This window comes from Hyaena hyaena, unplaced genomic scaffold, assembly GCF_003009895.1.
Source record: "Hyaena hyaena isolate Hyena2069 unplaced genomic scaffold, ASM300989v1 scaffold_901, whole genome shotgun sequence".
Classification (NCBI taxonomy): Eukaryota; Metazoa; Chordata; class Mammalia; order Carnivora; family Hyaenidae; genus Hyaena; species Hyaena hyaena.
Genome location: NW_024081527.1, coordinates 301280 through 320734, shown reverse-complemented (window position 1 = coordinate 320734; position 19455 = coordinate 301280). Strand labels below are relative to the sequence as shown.

The 19455-nt window shown below is 40.2% G+C and overlaps 1 protein-coding gene across 2 annotated transcripts in view; it reads left to right on the top strand.

Annotated features, from left to right (window-relative positions):
• The first annotated feature begins 12608 nt into the window (after positions 1 to 12608).
• The window catches only part of NFE2L2 (nuclear factor, erythroid 2 like 2), a 35467-nt gene continuing 28620 nt past the window's right edge, over positions 12609 to 19455 (top strand). The window contains exon 1 of one of the 2 annotated variants that reach the window (XM_039220485.1): positions 12609 to 12834. In XM_039220485.1, the coding sequence (XP_039076416.1) occupies positions 12790 to 12834 (45 nt within the window). In that variant the 5' untranslated portion in view covers positions 12609 to 12789. Of the gene's footprint in view, positions 12835 to 13870; positions 13964 to 19455 lie in introns of those variants that run through there. The other variant, XM_039220486.1, reaches the window with a different exon arrangement.

Here is a 19455-nt window from a genome sequence, read left to right as displayed (position 1 = left end):
GTCTGTGAAATGCTGTTGTGGCATTGCCAAATCCACTTAGACCAAAGATTAGCAGCTGAAATAAATATTGACCTCTTTCTGCACACTCAAGAGTGAGCCATTGGACTTACATAGCACATTCAATCCTATGTGAATTCAGGTATATGTAAAATTAGAATTGGAAAATAATTCTGAATTAGGTAGCAATTTAAAGCGAACGGTAGAGGCCATTAACTCTAATGGGCTGAGTATTATGTGGATGTGAAATTAAGACATTAACATTTCAGCAAATGAAAATGTTTATGTAGTCTGAAAATTCTTGGCACCGGAACCAAAGAATTCAGCCAGCAAGGGCCTATAAACTACAAACATAAAAGATTTGCAAAGAACACTAAAAAATATTCCTAATTTTCTACTCCATTATTAAAAATTATGTTAAAATATTTTCCAACTGGAATTTGACATTCCACTAGTGCAATGAACCAAATATCATGTTTCAAAGACCGCCCCCCCCGAAGATCAAGTTCCTTTGATTCATAAAATTCCTTGATGAATAGGAAATGAATGTTATAAATATCTGTGACAAAAAGCATATATATCGCCTCCCTGTTTCAAAATTAATATCACGATCTTTAGCCAAACCAACAGTTAGTATTTTTAATAAATTTGTCTTAATATAACACAACAAAACAATGTTTATACAAACACTCTTTCCTCTCTTCTTATAAAAGTAGTGTGTTAATGTTGGAAGAAACCTTAGAAATCAACAAGTCCGGGGGCACCTCGGTGGTTCAGTCGGCTGGGTGGCTGACTTCAGCTCAGGTCATGATCTCGCGGTTAGTGGGTTCAAGCCCCGCATCGGGCTCTGTGCTGACAGCTAGCTCAGAGCCTGGAGCCTGCTTCACGTTCTGTATCTCTCTCTCTGACCCTCCCCTGCTCACGCTGTCTCTCTCTCTCAGAAATAAATAAAATGTTAAAAAAAAATTTTTTTAAAGAAGTCAATGAGTCCACTCATGCAATCATTCATTCATTTAACAAATAATTATCAAGTACCCCCATGTATCAGGCAAAGTAAAAAGCAATAGGATAAGAAGATGAATAACACAGTTTCTGGCCCTTGAGAAGCTTGCCTAAGCCAACTCCTTTATTCTTATTTTGAAGAATCTCTAAGCCTCTCAAGTTCAGACCAGTACTTCTTTTGATTATACCAAACATCAAGCATTTATGAAAAGAACTAATCTAAAAGAATGGCAGTTATCTATTATTAATGCTTTTCACATAGTAATTTTTTGGTTTTGGATTACCATTTTAGAGGATCTAATTCTTCTTCATCTTCACAAGTAATTTTATATACATTATGACAGTTACCTCACAGGACTTTCACAGATAAGGAAACTGATGTCAGTGAGATTAATCAACTTTCCCTGCATCACACAGCTAGTAAGTGAACCCAGATCTGTCTCTAGCTTTTCTAGTCTCTCTGCCGTAGTACCCAGCAGGGAAAATGTAAGCTTCAGAAATTGTAATAAATATTAATACTTTAAGAGTGTATGATTGAAATTTGATTGTTAAATCTTCTGCTGCTTTATAGAGAATTTCTTTATTTTTAATGTTTGTTTACTTTTGAGAGAGAGACAGAGACAGAGAATCCAAAGCAGGCTCTGCACTGTGTGAGCACAGAGCCCGACGTGGAGCTCGAACTCACAAACCGTGAGATCATGTCCTGACCCAAAATCAAGAGTTGGGCACTTAACCACCTGAGCCACACAAGCACCCATCACAGAGAATTTCTTAGAGAAAAGCACACTATAATTAAACAATGTATTTCTGAGCACCTTAATGTCATTTCAAGAAGAACATGAAGTGACATTGGATAACTATTTGTTTAAGTCATTACAATACTCTGCATTAAAATCATCAGTGTAGGGGTGCCTGGGTGGCTCATTTGGTTAAGTGCCCGACTTCGGCTCAGGTCATGATCTCACAGTCCATGGGTTCAAACCCTGCGTCAGGCTCTGTGCTGACAGCTCAGAGCCTGGAGCCTGCTTCAGATTCTGTGTCTCCCTCTCTCTCTGCCCCTCCTCTCTCACTCTCTGTCTCTGTCTCTTAAAATAAAATAAAGACATAAAAAATCTTTTTAATGATCAATGTATAAATGAAATTAGTTTTTTTCCCACATATTCCTTTACCTTTTTATCTATAAACCTTCCTATAGCTTTATCTTTTGTTCATTTGAACTGCTTTGCTGTACGTCTTTTGAATATCCATATCAAGTCTACTATATTCTTTAAGTTACTATAATATTTTTACATTACATTATTATGTTTTTTAAAAGGTGCCTGATTTTCCTTCTTTTAGGCACGTTGGTGTGACTCTCCTAATGCACACGTTTCTCTACTTTTAAGTCTCTAAGGAGAAAGACATTCACTTTACAGTAAATTGTTGATGCATAGCTTGCTCAGAGCAGGGTTTGGATTTTTGCAATCACAAAGGTGATCTATAGTAAAAGAGATAATTTGCGCAAAAGTCTCATGATTGAATCTGGCACTGATTGGCAATTAGCTTTGAAGGAAAACCTTAGACCTTGGAATCTGACCATAAAATCTGAATCATGTTCCTTAGAGTGATATTCTTCAAATTCACCTGTGAGCAACTAGGAATTAGATACAGATACAGATAATTTTCCTTTCTTTCTTTTTTTTTTTTATGTATTTACAGATTTGGGTCAATAGTAGAGGGCTGGTAAGCAGCAATCAAGAGAGAAAAACAAATATGTGGAAATCTTAAACTAAATTTCAACATGAAAATTATAGCATGGTTTATGTAGCTTTATTATATGCCAATAGCATAAAATTATGCTACACCCTTCTAAGTATGTCATACACTTAAATGGGGTCCATGGCAAAAGTTATGGTATAGATCATAGTCCCTACTCTGTTTAATTATTCACAAATAATTAATTTATTGTGAATAAATTATTGTAAATAATAATTGGGTGGTATCTTGGGACCTAGCTTGGCCCAGTGAAAAGGCAAAAGTTTTGGAAAGAGCTAAACCTAGGATATCACGTGAACTCTGCCATGGAGCTTGGCCAAGTTACTGAATCATGGAGTTGTGTGACCTTGGTCAAGTTACTGTATCGGATTGAACTAAGCTATATCACTTGTAAAATGGTTGTCGTGAGGATTAGTAATGACTGATAAAAGGTTTGGAAGTAGAGGTTCTTACATAGTAGGCACTCAATAAACTCAGTCTGACCTGAGATATTTCACAAACAATTTTTTATTGACTAATTACACAATAATTTTTTATCAAATTGATTACAAGGAAATTAAGTATTGGTGTTATATGACCTTCCCCCTGGAGTGGACAATTGAAATTGAAAGGACATATTTCCTGCTGCTGACAATGCAGTGCTTACTTCCCCAGGGGACTAGAACAGACTAACTTTAGTAAAAAATGTCTCCATAATGTTCCTTTGTGGAGACATCTATAGTATAGACAAAAACTTCCTTTGTCTTATAAATAAGTATTGTCACAAAATATCTATTTATTCAGTGTTTAGGGCTTGTTTATGTTGTTATAAATAGATCTGCAGTGACCTTGTTAGAGTACTTAAAAATGATTTTAACCAATTTGGTTTAAATTGTTTATGGTAACAACTAGGGTTTCAAAGAGAGCGGAATAAAGGAGGTAAAAGAAACAGGTAATAGCTGTTGCTTTTCAACACAGTTCAGGAAGTATGAGTAAGTAGGTCCATCAAAGCATGGTACGTGGAAGAAATTCTGAGATACCAATAGAAAGTAAAAGCTTAGTGTTTTGTAATAGTTGTTTTTTGTTTTTTTTTTACAAATTCAAATTTTCATTAAGATGCATATTTTACATTTTCTGGAATTTTTATGTCATTTAAATCAATAGTTAACAATATTTGCTTCCTATAATTCCTCTCTGATTATCTAACAACAGTTTGTAACAATGAAGCATAGTGTAGAGATGTATCCCCTTCCACTCAATGTATAGAAAACATTATATTATGCATTAAAACTGCTGTGCTCTGAAAAGATAACCATTTAGTCATTAGAGGAATTCAATTTAAATGCAAATTAAAACCTCAGTCACACACCCACCCACACCCATATCCACACCCACACACACAAATGACTATACCAAGTAGTCTTGGCAAGTATGTGAAGGAACTCTAATAGATTACTAGTGAGAATATAAAATGGTATAACCATTTAGGAAAATATATAGCTGAATCTTATGAAGTTGAAACACTCCTACCATATGACTCATGGATTCTACTCCGAGGTATTTACCCAAGAAAAACGAAATGTATATTCATACAGAGACTTGGATGTGAATGTCCAGCAGCTTTGTTCGTAGCTAAAAAATGGAAACAACCCAATGTCTATCAACATGTGAATGAATGAACAAGTTGTGGTATATCCACACAGTGAATACTACACAACAATAAAAAACAATTAACTAGTGATATATGCAAAAACATATATGAATCTCAATTATGTGGAGTGAAAGAAGCCAGATTTAAAAAGAGTATAAATTGTATGATTCCATTTATAATATTCTAGAACATGCAAACTAATCCATAAGTCCAGAAAGTAAATCAGTAGTTGCCCAGGGATGGAATAGGGGAAAGGGAGAAGCAGAATTAAAATGAGACACAGGCAAACTTCTGAGAGTGATGGACATATTTATTATCTTGATTGTTTTGATGGCTTCACAAAAAAACATCAAAACTTATTAAATTATTGTATGTCAATTATACCTCAAGCTGTTTTAGGGGGAAAAAAAACATTGTATCAATTTTTCATAAAAATGAAGAGACAACCCTGACCTTGTGCTAGATCCACTGCCTCTTTTCTCTGGCATCCACCACTTCCTGGCTATGGGCAGTGGTGATGTTTTACCACTGGACGTTGACCTTAAGGATAGAATCCATGTTTAATGCCAGGCATAGTACCTTTCATCAACTGTTATTTTTTGAATGAATAAATTGCCTGGATACTTTTTGGCAAAACATTTCAGAAAACTGTTCTACCCAAATTCCCTAATTAACTCTTGCTATTTTTTTTTACTATCCAAAAGAGGCAGCAAATCTTCATGCTTAAGAACGTTAGTGCCAGACAACAAAGGAAACAATAAAACTAATAGGCAACCGATGGAATGGGAAAAGACAGTTGCAAATGACATATCAGATAAAGGGCTAGTATCCAAAATCTATAAGGAACTCACCAAACTCCACACCCGAAAAACAAATAACCCAGTGAAGAAATGGGCAGAAGACATGAACAGACACTTCTCCAAACAGGACATCCAGATGGCCAACAGACACATGAAACAATGCTCAGTGTCCCTCATCATCAGGGAAACACAAATCAAAACCACACTGAGATACCATCTCACGCCGGTCAGAGTGGCTAAAATGAACAAATCAGGAGACTGTAGATGCTGACGAGGATGTGGAGAAACGGGCACCCTCCTACACTACTGGTGGGAATGTAAACTAGTGCAGCCCCTCTGGAAAACGGTGTGGAGCTTCCTCAAAAAATTAACAATAGAACTCTCCTATGACAGCAATAGCACGGCTAGGAATTTACCCAAGGGATACAGGAGTGCTGATGCATAGGGGCATATGTGCCCCAATGTTCATAGCAGCACTCTCAACAATAGCCAAAACATAGAAAGAGCCTAAGTGTCCATCAACTGATGAATGGATCAAGAAGATGTGGTTCATCTATACAATGGAATACTACATGGCAATGAGAAAGAATGAAATCTAGCAACATGGATGGAACTTGAGGGTGTTATGCTGAGTGAAATAAGTCAGGCAGAGAAGGACAGATACCATATGTTTGCACATATAGGTTGATTAGGAGGAACTTACCGGAGGACCATGAGGGAGAAGAAGGGGAAAAATAGTTGGGGAGAGGGAGGGAGGCAAACCATGAGAGGCTCTTGAATGCTGAGAACAAACTGAGGGCTGATGGGGGTGGAGGAGTGGGGAGAGGGAGTGATGTGCATGGAGGAGGGCACTTGTTGGGATGAGCACTGGGTGTTATATGGAAACCAATTTGACAATAAACTATTTGAGAAAAAAAAAAAAAAAGAACTTTAGTGCCAGAGTAAACTGCTCAACTACCTACTACTTGGCCATAGGTAGAATCAGCTAGCCACTCAGTTCTCTGTTTCTTCATTTTTATCTATTTATTATTTTTTTAAATATTTTATTTTTAAGTCATCTCACACCTAACATGGGGCTTGAACACACAACCCCGAGATCAAGAGTCCCATGCTCCACCATCTGAGCCAGCCAAGCGCCCTGTGTCCTCATTGTTAAAGGAGTTTATAATATACTTGTGTCATTGGTTTTCTGAGAGGATTAGATAAAATAATCCATTGTAAAGTGCACGGCCCATAGTCAAAACTCAATTTTTAAAAGGCAAATGAAGGGGCTTCTGGGTGGCTCAGTCGGTTAAGCAGCCAACTTCGGCTCAGGTCATGATTTCACAGTTCATGGGTTTGAGCCCCGCGTCGGGCTCTGTGCTGACAGCTAGCTCAGAGCCTGGAGCCTGCTTCAGATTCTGTTATCTCCCTCTCCGTCTGACCCTCCCCTGCTCACGCTCTCTCTCTCTCTCTCTCTCAGAAATAAATAAAAAACATTTTAAAAAAATAATTTAAAAAAAGGCAAATGAATTCATACATTTACTATCACAAACCTTTTAAAGTTTATGAACCTCAAAAACTGAAATATTTTCTTTCATCAGGAGAAAGAAATGCGATGAACAGGTCCCTAAACCTTACCAGGAAAGATTGCTTTTTTCTAAATGTTTGTTTGTTTTCTCTCTCTCTCCAAATAACAAATAAATAAACATTAAAAAAAAACAACTGGCATTAAAGTTACCTACATGTTAGGCTTTTAGAAGCACACAACCAGAGGAATTTAATTTATTGGAAGAAGTGCAACGGTTATAATAGCTTATAATTTTATCAGTGTATTTTATACCAAGGCTCTTAGACCTTTTCATTAAAACAGAAATATAAAAACTCTACCATTAGGTAGAGAGGCTGAAAATGCAAACAGTCCATTTAGTTTTTCCTGCTCTTCACTTTCAGGTTCTTATATGTAGAAATCCTGTCTCATATTTGTTTGCAAGTCTTCTCTCTAGTGAAAACTACTTTATCATTCTTTCCATGGGGAATTAATTAAACAGAATGTGGAAAAATGTCATCTCCAGGGTGCCTCGCTGTTAGTTCCCTCAGTAAATACAGCACAGCCAAGGGGCTCTACAGAGACCTAGACTGGACTGAGCCTAGGCTTTAGAACTGGCCAGTTGCAGAGAACAATTTTCTTGAGCTTTGAGCAACTCATGTCATTGTTTTGTTGCCTTCTGATTTGATATTGGGCCTAATCACGTCTCTATGATTTGTAGGGAATATTTATAAAATATATGAAATAATTATCATCATTAATAAACTCGGTTATTAATCTCCTCCAAAAATAAGGTGCTGGCATTAAAATAAAATTTACAACTGACCCTTCAGATCTGATCCAGTACTAAATTTGCCTTTCAAAGTCCTGGTCAATTTGTTCTGTGGGAAGAACGTAATACCAGGGTCAGGAAATGTTGTTCTGTTCCTGCCAGTGTCAATAGCTAGCTCTGTGGTCATTGGTAACCACTTCGCCCCTCAGTTTCCTCACATGTAAAAGTGGAGAGTTGGACTAGATCAGGAAGGGAAAACACCACTTCTGCTATTCTGTGTCCATGGCAGACATTATTAATCAATCACTGAAAATTTTCTACCAAATTGGAAAGCTGCTTCTGAATTCTCAACAAAGCATTATAGAGTTGGTAATCAAAGTAAAACTTTATGGTCATCTTTGGGTCAGTAAATCTTTAAAAGTTCTTTTAATTCTCATATTACGCAGAGGCCAAAATGAGAGTCATGGAATAGCAAATGCCAAAAGACAAATACCTTGGCAATTCTTACTTCCTTTTTCACCTTCCAACCTCTGAGTGTGTTAAAGACTGAAAGGGCTGTCCATGAGGATATTTTGCTCTTCTATGATTGCATTCAGCTTTTTGTTTATCCAAAATGAAAGCAGTTTAATTGATTTTCCCCCAATTCCAAAAATGCTTACTATAAAAATTTGAACAGTAAAGTACAAATAAAAATGAAAATTATCTGATAGTCAACACCCATTATTAATATTTGGTAACTGGCCTTGCAGACATAGCTCTAGGTGCGTTTTTCTGTCCTCTGTTTATTTTCTTTATATGGCAATGTTATATATGGGCAACTTTGAGTATCACTCTGAAGCTGTGGTTCTTAGTCTCTACTCAAAGTACTCAAAAAAATTCCATGTTTGTCTGGGGGCTCCTGTTCTGCTGAGCGAATGTTGCAAACATAGCAGTAGATTGAAAGAGCAAAGGATCTTTAGACTGTTACCACAACCGCACTGAAAAATGTGGTCAATTCTCCAGGCTCCACTCTAATAAATACAGAATGGAACAATTCACAAAGCTTGTGGTTAAAATTCAATCTGAAAATGAAATGGACCCAGTGGCTTGGGAGAAAGCAAATGTTCCTCTTTTATCCTCTACCCCACCCCCACTTTTTTTTTTTTTGCTTATTATTATAATATAAAGTAATATATGTTTATTTAGGAAAACAGGCAGAAATGAGAAAAATAAAATCATAAGCAATCTAACTAATCAGAATGATTATGATTAACATTTTGGAGCATATATGTTCAGTCGTTTTTTTCAATGCATATATATTTATGGAAGTATCAACACATAATTCAAAAGCACTCCTAAAACTTCCGGGGTTTTTGCTTTGCTCACTGCACTGCAGTTTCTGCAGAGCGTTATTTTTATTATGAGCAGGAAACTATACAATTTAAAACTGGCATTGGAGATATACAGTTCTTTGTATCAGTAGTTTGCATAGTGACGTATGCACATCAAGGAACCAAGGTTATGGGTGTGTTTTGAAATTAATACACCAACTACTTTGAACACTGGTGTATAGGAGTTCAGTTTATCTACTGGGCATGCAGCTCCTGAAGTTTAAATTCCCTCAGCAGATATTCAGCAAGTATCTTACATAACTAGTATAAATGAGGTCATGTCACGGCCAGAATTTTTATATGCATTTGTATCTCCATGTATTTAATGGATGAAATGTCTGTGTTCCTTAAGTGTATTCTGACAAGAATATCTCATCATCTAAAATCATCTATCTAACAATATGATACTAGTCCATGCTGTGATAAGGTAACTTATTTTGTATGTAGCAAAAAAAAAATACATTATAGGAAAGATACCTTCCTCACTCACAGGGAAGTCAATTTGCCTCTAAGGGTTTGAGACTCTATTACATTGCAAAATACCATCCCTATATGTGCCCCTCAGTGATGGTTAACAAACAAAAAGCAGCCAGGAGAAACCTTGTCTTTGTTACCTACTGCTGAGAAACAAGCCACCCCCAAAATTTAGTGCCTGAAAACAATTGATTAAAATCTCTTGCAATTATTTGGGCTGATCAGACACAGCCAGGCAGCCGTCTACGGGTCTTGCTTGGAGTCTCTCATTGATGGTGTTAAATAGTAGTTGGGGCGAGAATTCTCTGGGGGCTTGACTAGGTGAGCTGGAAGGATCCAAGAAGTTTTCTTCACTCACATGTCTGGTGCTTTGGTTCACATAGCCTCCCTCTCCACCCGGAACCTCTTCCCCCAGGGTTTTCTCCATGGCCTCTCTTCCCATGAAGCTAGACTTCTTACATGATGGCTGACTTCTATGAGTGTAAAATTAAAAGCTCCCAGGACTTTTTAAGGCTTAGGCAGAGACCTGGCATCGAATCAGTTCCAGCTTCTTTCCAGAAGTTAAAACAACTCAAGGCCAGCCTTGATTCAATCTAGGGGGACTATACAAGCACAACAGTATAAGGAGTGGTGGTTCATTGGGTGCCATTTTTGGAAACTAGTAACCCAATATTCTCCAACTATAAATAGGACAAATTTAGAATTTCAACTATAATTCCAGAAAAAGTCTGGGTATTTTCTGGCGTAAACAGAGAGTACAATTAAAGAGGAAGTGAAAAGAGAAGGTAAGAAGTCTCAAGGTGATGAAGGATTTTGAAACAGTAGGTGTTTCCTTGGCTTTGCAAACCTGGCAGATTAGATCAGAGAGAGGAATATGAAATAAACGGGCCATTGCATCACCATTATCCAAATTTTGTGTACTCAGAAATCATTAATTGATGATGCTTATTTTTTGTCATAACTCTAGAACCAAGTATTACAATTCTGACACATTTAAAGCATATATGCAGGGTTGTCTTTCCAAAGACAGCAAAGAACTCAGACAGCAATGGAAATGTGCAAGGGTTAGTAGAATGCGAAATAGATGAAGAAAAAATAAAATAGTAGCTAGGAAAGTCAGCAGTAAAGATTCCCATGGCACCAGAACAGGACAGGAAAACCAGCATCCTTTTTCCTGTTCCTCTGGAGCTTCTCAGTGCATAGTATCTGTGCCCCCACAGCACAGTATGTAAGTTTAGAGGGCAAGGAAGGGCCCAGTCCTCACAGGAAGACAATCTCATTCTGCAAAGAGTGTCTGCAAAGACTGGGAACCTCCATGACATGGATGGTCTGAGACTAGGGTTCCTTTTTCTTGTGCTGAACCACCATTTAACACCAAGCAGCTTTTCATTAATGTTTATTTTTCTTTGACATGTTTCCACTGTTATCATATTATTCTCCTCCCTTTAAAAATATGTACTCTGGAGGTGCCTAAAATAATAACACTCCCAGCAATTGCAGTTTTGAAAAATAAAGGTATTTCATTCATTAAACTCAATGGAAATTTGTTGCTTAACAAGGAAATACCAAACACTTTATAAACTCCTAGAGGGCAGCCATGTCATATATGACTTTGATATCTCCTACCTCCTGCGTTCACTGTCTCCTTTCTCCAAAGTGTAGTTTTTAATAAGTAACTTGAATTGTTAAACTATATGCTCTTGTGTCCTTTGATGCAGAAATGTCATTTCCTTATGTCTCTGCACGTTTCATATAAAGTTCATTGTAAATAATTTCACCTAAGCTTGTTTTCAGTGTGCAACTCATGTTGCAGGCTTTTCAAATAATAGCTGAAAAGGTTTACAAGTTGAAGAAGCTTGCTTCAATTACAAGCAATTAATTTAGATAGGCTTCACTTACCTCAAGGAATATTTGAACAAAAATACAGATAAATCCTGGGAGTGTCGAATTATGCAACCAAGAGAAAGTAAGTTCTTTGCAGTTTTTTGGGCGTTGATCTGCTAAAGTCAGGCATTTTTTTTTCCCCTGTCAGGTTTTGAATGAAATAGTAAAACCTCTGACAGTACTGTCTACTTCACCTGGCTTTGCATAATTCTGAGAAACTAGAAACAAAGATTATTAAAGAGTTAGAAAGATTGTTAATGCATAAGAGATTGAAAAAAATAAAACTATCTCTTCTCTCTTAAATCTGAAAAGATTTCACAATATTCGTTTTCAAGTACTTGAAGTTTTCTGTGGGCAATGTAAAATTAAGTTTTAAATAATTGCTTTTAATGTACAAAGTAATATATTAATTGTAGATTTAAAAGGCTTAAAGTAGCAACGGGAAAGGTAAAAATCATTCGTGATGTTACATCTATTATTTTAGTAAACATAGAAGTTCAATTTTTTCCTAGACACCACATGTTTTTACAAGACGGGTCCATACTACACAAACTGTAACTAGGTCTTTTTTTTATTTTTTTAATTATCTGCTGGGAAGAATATAAAAGAAACCTGTGAAGATTATGGCTTGTTGTAGTATTGCTTAAATACTTAAATTGTTAAAAGACGCCATTTATGGTGTGACGTGTGCGCTTTGGTGGGAAGAGAAGAGTCTTGGTGGGCAATACTGACCATTCTCCGAGCAAAAGAGACCTCCTCGTGTGCCCACAGCGATCTGGGCCAGCTAGAGTGGCAGCGCGTGGGAGTAAGCGGAGGGCGTTCAGGGTGACTGCGAGCACGAGCTCCCCGCGCGGTCCACGGCTGCCCTGGGCAAGTCCCACTGGCCCCGGCCCAGGACCAGACGGAGGGCGAGAAGGCAGTTCGCGCCGCGCACGGCCTGGGTCCAAATATCTAGCGCCCGCCCCCATGGCTGGCGCCACTCTCGGGCGGTGGGGTGAGATAAAGTCGGGCAAGGTTCTGCAACTCCAAATCAGGGAGGTGCAGCTCCGACACCGGCGCCTCTGCCGGGTCTCCAGCAGTGTTTGTTCCAACTGTTTAAACTGTTTCAAGGCGCCCGAACCCGAACGACCTTCTGCAAACAACTCTTAATCTCGCGGGCCGAGAGTTTAGGTTTTATTTACGGGGGGCGGGAGGGCGAGAGGGATTGAGCACGAGGTCCGGGAAGCTAACGCAGCCCGCCTCCCGGCACCTTGCCCGCCTGTCCGCAGGGACCCCCACCCGCGGCCCTTCGCCGCCCCAGGCCCGCGAGGTTCTTGCGTCAGCTGGGGCGGGGGTGGGGGATTTTCGGAAGCTCTGCCCGCGCAGCCAGCCCGGGAAGGACTAGCCTGGGCTCTTGCCCCGCCCTCCGAAGGGTGGGAGGCGGAGCGGGACAGCAGCCCAGCCGGCTACTCGGGCTGTGTCGCGGGAGTGCTGCGGAGACAGGAGGAACAGTCGTCGCCTGTACCGCCCAGTCCGCGCCTCGGCACCTGGGACAGGGCTGCCGTCGAGGAGGGCCAGACCACGGTCCGCAGCTCATCATGATGGACTTGGAGCTGCCGCCGCCCGGACTGCCGTCCCAGCAGGTGCTGCCCTGGCCCATGGAGCCCCGCGGTGGTGCCGGGACGGGGACAGGGGCTCAGGGAGCTGCGGACCGGGCGGGACAGCCGCAGCCGGCTTCTCCAGTCTACGGCTGGAGTCCGGACTGCTGCGGCCGCGCACTAGAGTCGTTGCGCTGGCTCTGGAGGCCGGGGGCTGGGGAGCGGGAGGGGCGGAGACCCGAAGGACCGCGAGGTCCTTAGGGACCGCGAGGGGAGTGGGAGTGCGGCCCCCGAGGGCGACTAGGTGAAGGTCTGGAGGCTACTTCCGTGTGCGTAGGGCGAAGGGGCCTCTCTAGCCGCATCCCGGCTTCCGGAGCTGGGACTCGGGAGCCCCAGCCGGAGTTTGAGCAGCCCCAGAGGTGGCAGGGCAGGAGGGGGCGGACGCTGGCGGTCTGAGCCGGCGCGGCCCGGCCCTTCCGGGGCTGCGCTGCTCCCCCGCCTCGAAGCCGGCAAAAATGTGCCTAGTCACGGGGCCGCTCTCGGGGGAGTTGAGGTCTCCTCCGGACTGGGACCCGGAGCCCCTGCCCCGCCGCCGCCCCCATCCACGGCCTCCGCGGGCACGGGCTGTGGCTCTGCGCGCTCACTCTGCTGGGCCGTCTAAGGGCACCCTTTGGCAAAGTAATCAGTCCATCCATCCGATCGCTCGTAGGCAGCTTGGCAAGAAAGCCCAGCCCCCAGGGTGGGGGAGGGAGGAGGTCACTAAGTGCCCAACGCGCTCCAGTGCCCCGACGTGCGGCTGCGGGACGAGGCGCTCCCTCGCGTGGTGGGAAAGGGTCAGCCTCTGGCAGCCGGCGGGTCAGTGCGGGCGGGGCAGCGAACTGAGGTCGGACGCGACTCCCTATACCCGCGCGGTGCCTCCCAGGGGCGCACGCAGCGTGCGTGGACTTGGCCTCCAAGACAGTGGCCGGTTGGCTGTCACGGCGGCCCTCGGTTGGCCCTTTCCTGCTTTATAGCGTGCAAACCTTGCCGCGCCGGGGCCAAGGGACAAGTTGGAGCTGTTGATCTGTTGCGCAATTGTTATTTTCCCCAGGGCGGCTTTGTCTTTGGATTTAACGTTTCAGAATTGCAGTTCCAAAATGTGTAAGGCAGGATATTCTGTTCTGTGCTGTCAAGGGTAAGAGTTTCGAGAGTGCATTAGAATTTCTGTTGATTTTAGGCTGTTGGTAAATTTTTTGCTATCATATATTATTTCTTGGATGCTTTAGTTTTTTTTCTAGTTGAGAATTTGCTTCGATTTCTTAGCATGTTGCTTCCTTTGCTAGCGCAGAAGGTGGGACACTTGGGTTTCATAATATTTTGCTAACGAGTTTTGTAAATTTTTATAGAAGTGAAAACAAGTTACTGTTCATACTTTGTAGGGACTTTCAAAGAAGTAGATATTTATATTTCCAAATATTTTTGGTAATTGGGTTCTTAGGAAAAATACTTGGTTCAAGGAAATGTGTAGCGTAACAGGTACAGTAACAGCATGTTTATACTGTTAAATGTGAAGTTTTACATTAATCTTGAAGATTTAAAGTAAGATTTTAACTTACTGATAAATATTGTGCTTTTTTTGTTGTCTAAAGCTGTTTGTCTTGAACTGCTCTCTCCCCCAGTAATGATTAGGATTGTATTCCCTCAGTTCGCACTACTATGAAGTAAATTGTACTTTCCGATTTAGCTGCTATTCAACAGTAATATATATAACCATATAGTTATTTATACAGTAATCTGTATGACCAAAGGATATAAGAGGCTAATGAACTTTTTTTCTAAATTGTGTTCTAGAGGCCTCTTTTTAATTTTTTTCTTTTCGTGTGTAATTTAACATTCTGTATATACAAAAGTTCATTAAGCATGTGTACTGCTTTCTCTTTTAAATGTGAATTTTCAGTTATATTTGATAAGGTAACTACTTTTCCAACTTTGTAATCAGGCACGGTTTTCATATTTGAAGACTATGAAAAAACGAAATGGAGTAAAATTTGAAATCAATTTCATGCGTGTAACTGTTAATCATATTAAATAATAGTGGGTAGTCTGGAAAGATTTCAACAAAGAGTCAAGAATGGATACTGACCTTAGTCAAAGATAATCTAGGTATGAGGTGATAAGATTCAGTTTTTCATCCTGTGTACAGAGGAGGTATTGATAAACGGGAGAAAGGAGAGCCCAAGATTTTGTACTTTGTTAGTTGGAAGGAACCATCCATTACCCTTTTCAAGGGTGTCTCAGATAAAGTACTTTTATATATGAGGGATGGAGTTGATCTTGGACTAGACTGATAAGATTATTTTTAAAGGAAAATAGGACAGGCCTCTCATCTGAATGAATGTTAAGCAAAGAGCAATTTGACTCTTTAGATATGACTTTTTAGACTTGAGAGATTATGGAAGCTGCATGTAGGAGAATAAATACACAGTTCATATCAGCCTTTCTGCTTTAAAAAAAAACTTGGGCCATTTTGGAATCTATCCTTCTTGTTAACTTGGGTTTTTATAAACAATGCTGGAAAAAAGAACTCCTGTCTTTCTTTAGGATTACTGGGACCACTTGAAAACCAAATACAGTTTTTCTTAATATTTATTTTCATTCAGGATGAATATTCTTCAGAGCTACATGAGAAAAGGAACCTTCTGTGGATTATAAGCATTTTTTTGTGTGTGTGGATAATTTCCTACCTACTGGCTGAACATAATTTAAAGTGGGTTTTGCATAAGTAATATTTCCTCTTGAATTTGTCCTTGATCTGGGGTTAACTCTTCAGTGCAAACTCTTGGGTGCAGGAAGAACTTGGCACTGAGATGATAATAAGTGAGTTATTGGGTACTTCCTTGAGTGCTAGGCACTGCAATAATTGCTTCACATGCATAATTCCACACTAACCCCACGGGAAATACTATTATCTCCGGTTTCCAAGGAGAAAAAAGAGGCCAAGAGTCCTGCTTAAAGTGCCCCCAACTATTTTTTTTATTAATTAGTTTATTTACAAAAGTGATCTCTGCACCCAGCATGGAGCTCAAACTCACAACCCGGAGATCAAGAGTCCCACATTCCACCGACTGAGCCAGCCAGGTGCCTGAAATGCCCCAACTATTGACTGACGGAGATGGGATTCAAACCTAGATAGTCTGACACAAGTGGCTTTAAATCCCAACTTCCAGACTAGACCAAAACTGCTTAAACTTTAAACAGGAGGAACAGCTCACACTTAAAAAAAAAAAAAAAAAAAAAAAAAGAGGATTAAATGAGAAGCACTAGGGGGAGGAGAGACAGGAATTAAAAAGATTAATTTCTGCACCTTTTCCACTTAACAAGAAATTCAGTAACTGTATGTATTGGANAGCCAGGTGCCTGAAATGCCCCAACTATTGACTGACGGAGATGGGATTCAAACCTAGATAGTCTGACACAAGTGGCTTTAAATCCCAACTTCCAGAAAAGACAAAAAAAAAAAAAAATAAAAAAAAAAAAAAAAAAAAAAAAAAAAAAAAAAAAAAAAAAAAAAAAAAAGTGGATTAATTGAGAAGCACTAGGGGGAGGAGAGACAGGAATTAAAAAGATTAATTTCTGCACCTTTTCCACTTAACAAGAAATTCAGTAACTGTATGTATTGGAGAACGTGGACCCTCTTAAATATAGTGAAAGTAAATACAACCTGTCAATGCAATTACCACATGGGGGCCTTTTAAAGAAGACACAGAGACCTAGAGGGGTTCCATTTAGAGAGGCAAGACCATTTCTTCCTTTCTTCCTTCCTTCCTCCCTTCCTCCCTCCCTCCCTCCCTCCCTTCCTTCCTTCCTTCCTTCCTTCCTTCCTTCCTTCCTATTTCATTTTTAAGTAATCTCCACATGGGGCTCACACTCACAACCCTGAGATCAGGAGTCACATGCTCTGCTGACTGAGCCCCCAGGCACCCCAGGACCATTTCTTAATATGATAATACTTTTAAAAATTCATGGATCTCGCCAGTGTTCAAGATGAAGGTTAGGATGAAGGTTAGGGTTATGTTAGGGTTGGGGTTAGTGCATCACATTTTTCAAGGACCATTTTCCTTTTTCTTAATTAAATCTGTTAGCTGCTAGAATCTTTGCTTACCTTTATTTGCCTTTTTAGTTCATACATTGTCCTGTTCATTGGCTTTTTTTATTTTGAAGTAGTTGTCAAAAATAAGTTTGATAGTGAATATACATATATAGTGAAGAGTGGACTCGACAGGGTTAGGCCAGGTTGAGGGTCAGTGGGTAGAATGGGGAGAATTGAATGGAAGATGGCTAGGAGAAATTTGTTGGCTCAAATTAAACACCAGCCTCCTGTTTGGGGCATTTCTGAATTGAAGCAAGCGTAAGGGCTCAAGTTATCTCATTGAAGCTTATTTAGGGTTTTGAGTATTTCAAAATCAAATATATTATTTCTTAGTCTTTATTGTTAAACAGGTTGTTTTCAGAATTATCATCTTTACTTGTCTGAATTAAAGATGATGCAGGATTTTTAGGATCCAGTGGGTGGTTTGCCTGAAAGTTAGTGTGGGTAAACCCAGGGTATTTAAATGTCTGGTCCAGGAGTGCCGGCGGGCTCAGGCGTTAAGTGTCTGACCTCAGCTCAGGTCATGATCTTACAGTTCGTGGGTTCGAACCCCACGTCGGGCTCTGTGCTGACAGCTCAGAGCCTGGAGCCTGCTTTGGATTCTGTCTCCGTCTCTCTCTCTCTGCTCTTCCCAACTCATACTCTGTCTTTGTCTCTCTCTTAAAAATAAATAAACACTAAAAGAAAATTAAAAATTAAAATAAAATAAATAAATGCCTGGTCCAGCCACTTCTGAAAGTTTGCTGAAATCTGTTGCATACCAGGGTATAGAAGGACAAGTTTTCTAAATGCAGTATATAACCTACCTACCTCCTTTACCTTTGGCTGTATGTTTGTTTTAAATTGTACTGTAACATGAAGAATAGAGTTTATATTTTGATGATATGGTTTCTAGGAGTTACTAAAATTTCATTGTCACCTGCTTTTAAATATGGTCCAACAGACATTTAAGGAAAGATACAGCTCAGTTGATAAGGGTATGTTTTCTGGAAATGAAAGCAAAAATTGTATAATATTTACATTCCAAAGCAGTATTAGAAAAAAAATGGTGTTCTTAAACTAACCTTCCCCCCATACAGACACCTTCCCCCAAAGACACCTAGACTGCTAAATAAAATTCCGTTTCTGTTTTGCCTAAAGTTGTGAGTTTTCTTTGTGTCAGCCCTTGCCACAGTAAACACCTTTCAGTTACTGGTATTAACCATTTTAAGAACCAGGCACTTGGCTGGCTCAGTTGGTAGAGCATGTGACTCTTGATCTCAGGGTCATGAGTTTGAACCCCAGGTCGGGTGTAGAGATTACTTTGGAAAAAAAAAAAAAAGGTTAGGAACTCTGAGGGTAGGAGGTATTTTAACCGATCATCTTTATAGCACATGACCTATGATACCTTTGTGTCGTAAAGCCTCATATATTAGAGTCTGCTTGTGTGTGTAAGCATGTGTTTATTTGGCCCACACTCTGGTAATGAAGACAAATCCAGGGTATAAGAAGGATTTAGGACACCAAGTCCATCTTTCAGTGGCCTTGTTGATAACTGACTCTTGAGAGTCTTTATAATCCCATCAACAGCCTGTGTTCTGGAGGATTTAAAAAAATCCTCAACAATGCCAAGTAGTCACTCTTTCCTCATAAACTCTGAAATGGAGACTTTGGGGCCTGTAGTAACAGCATACTGGCCAGATCTGAGCCCTCCATTGCTTTTTTTTTTTTTTTTTAATAAGAGAATGATTGTGTAAGAAAAGGGGAAAAAATGAGGTCGTTTTGGCTTTGAAGCTTTCTTTTGAACTTAAGAGTTTTTATTTGCTGCATTAGGCAATTCTATTGAATCACCTTTTAGAATCTCTGATATTTGTCGTGACTGTGTATCTTTTTTTCCCCTCTACAACTAGTTTATAAGTTCCTTGAAAGCTGGGCATAGAATTTGTATTTCTCTCCTTAAAAAAAAATTTTTTTTAGAGAGATAGAGAGCCTGAGCAGGGGAGGGGCAGAGAGAGAGAGAGGGAGAGAGAATCCCAAGCAGGCTCCACGCTGTCAGTGCAGACCTTGACTCCGGGCTGGAACTTACAAACCCTGAGGTCATGACCTGGGCCAAAACTGAGTCGGATGCTTAACCAGCTGAGCCACCCAGATGCCCTTGTGCTTTTTTTTGAAACAGCTGTTTGAGATAGAATTCACATTCCATAGCACCCTCCCACTGAAAGTAGACGACAGTTCAGTGATTTAGTGTATTCACAGTTGTGCAGCCATCGCCACAACCGATTTTAGCACATTTTCAGTACCCCAGAAAGAAATTGCGTACTTGTTAGCAGTCACTCCCCATTTCCCTTCAAGTCCCTTAGTCTCTGGTAACTACTCATCCATTTTCTATCTCTGTGGGGTTGTCTGTTCTGGACATTTCATGTAAATGAAATCATACCTTATGTAATTTTGTGTGATTGGCTGCTTTCATTTGATGTCTTGTTTACAAGGTGTGACCGCAGGGTAGCATGTATGAGGGCTTCATTCCTTTTGATTGCCGGCTGCTATTCCACCGCATG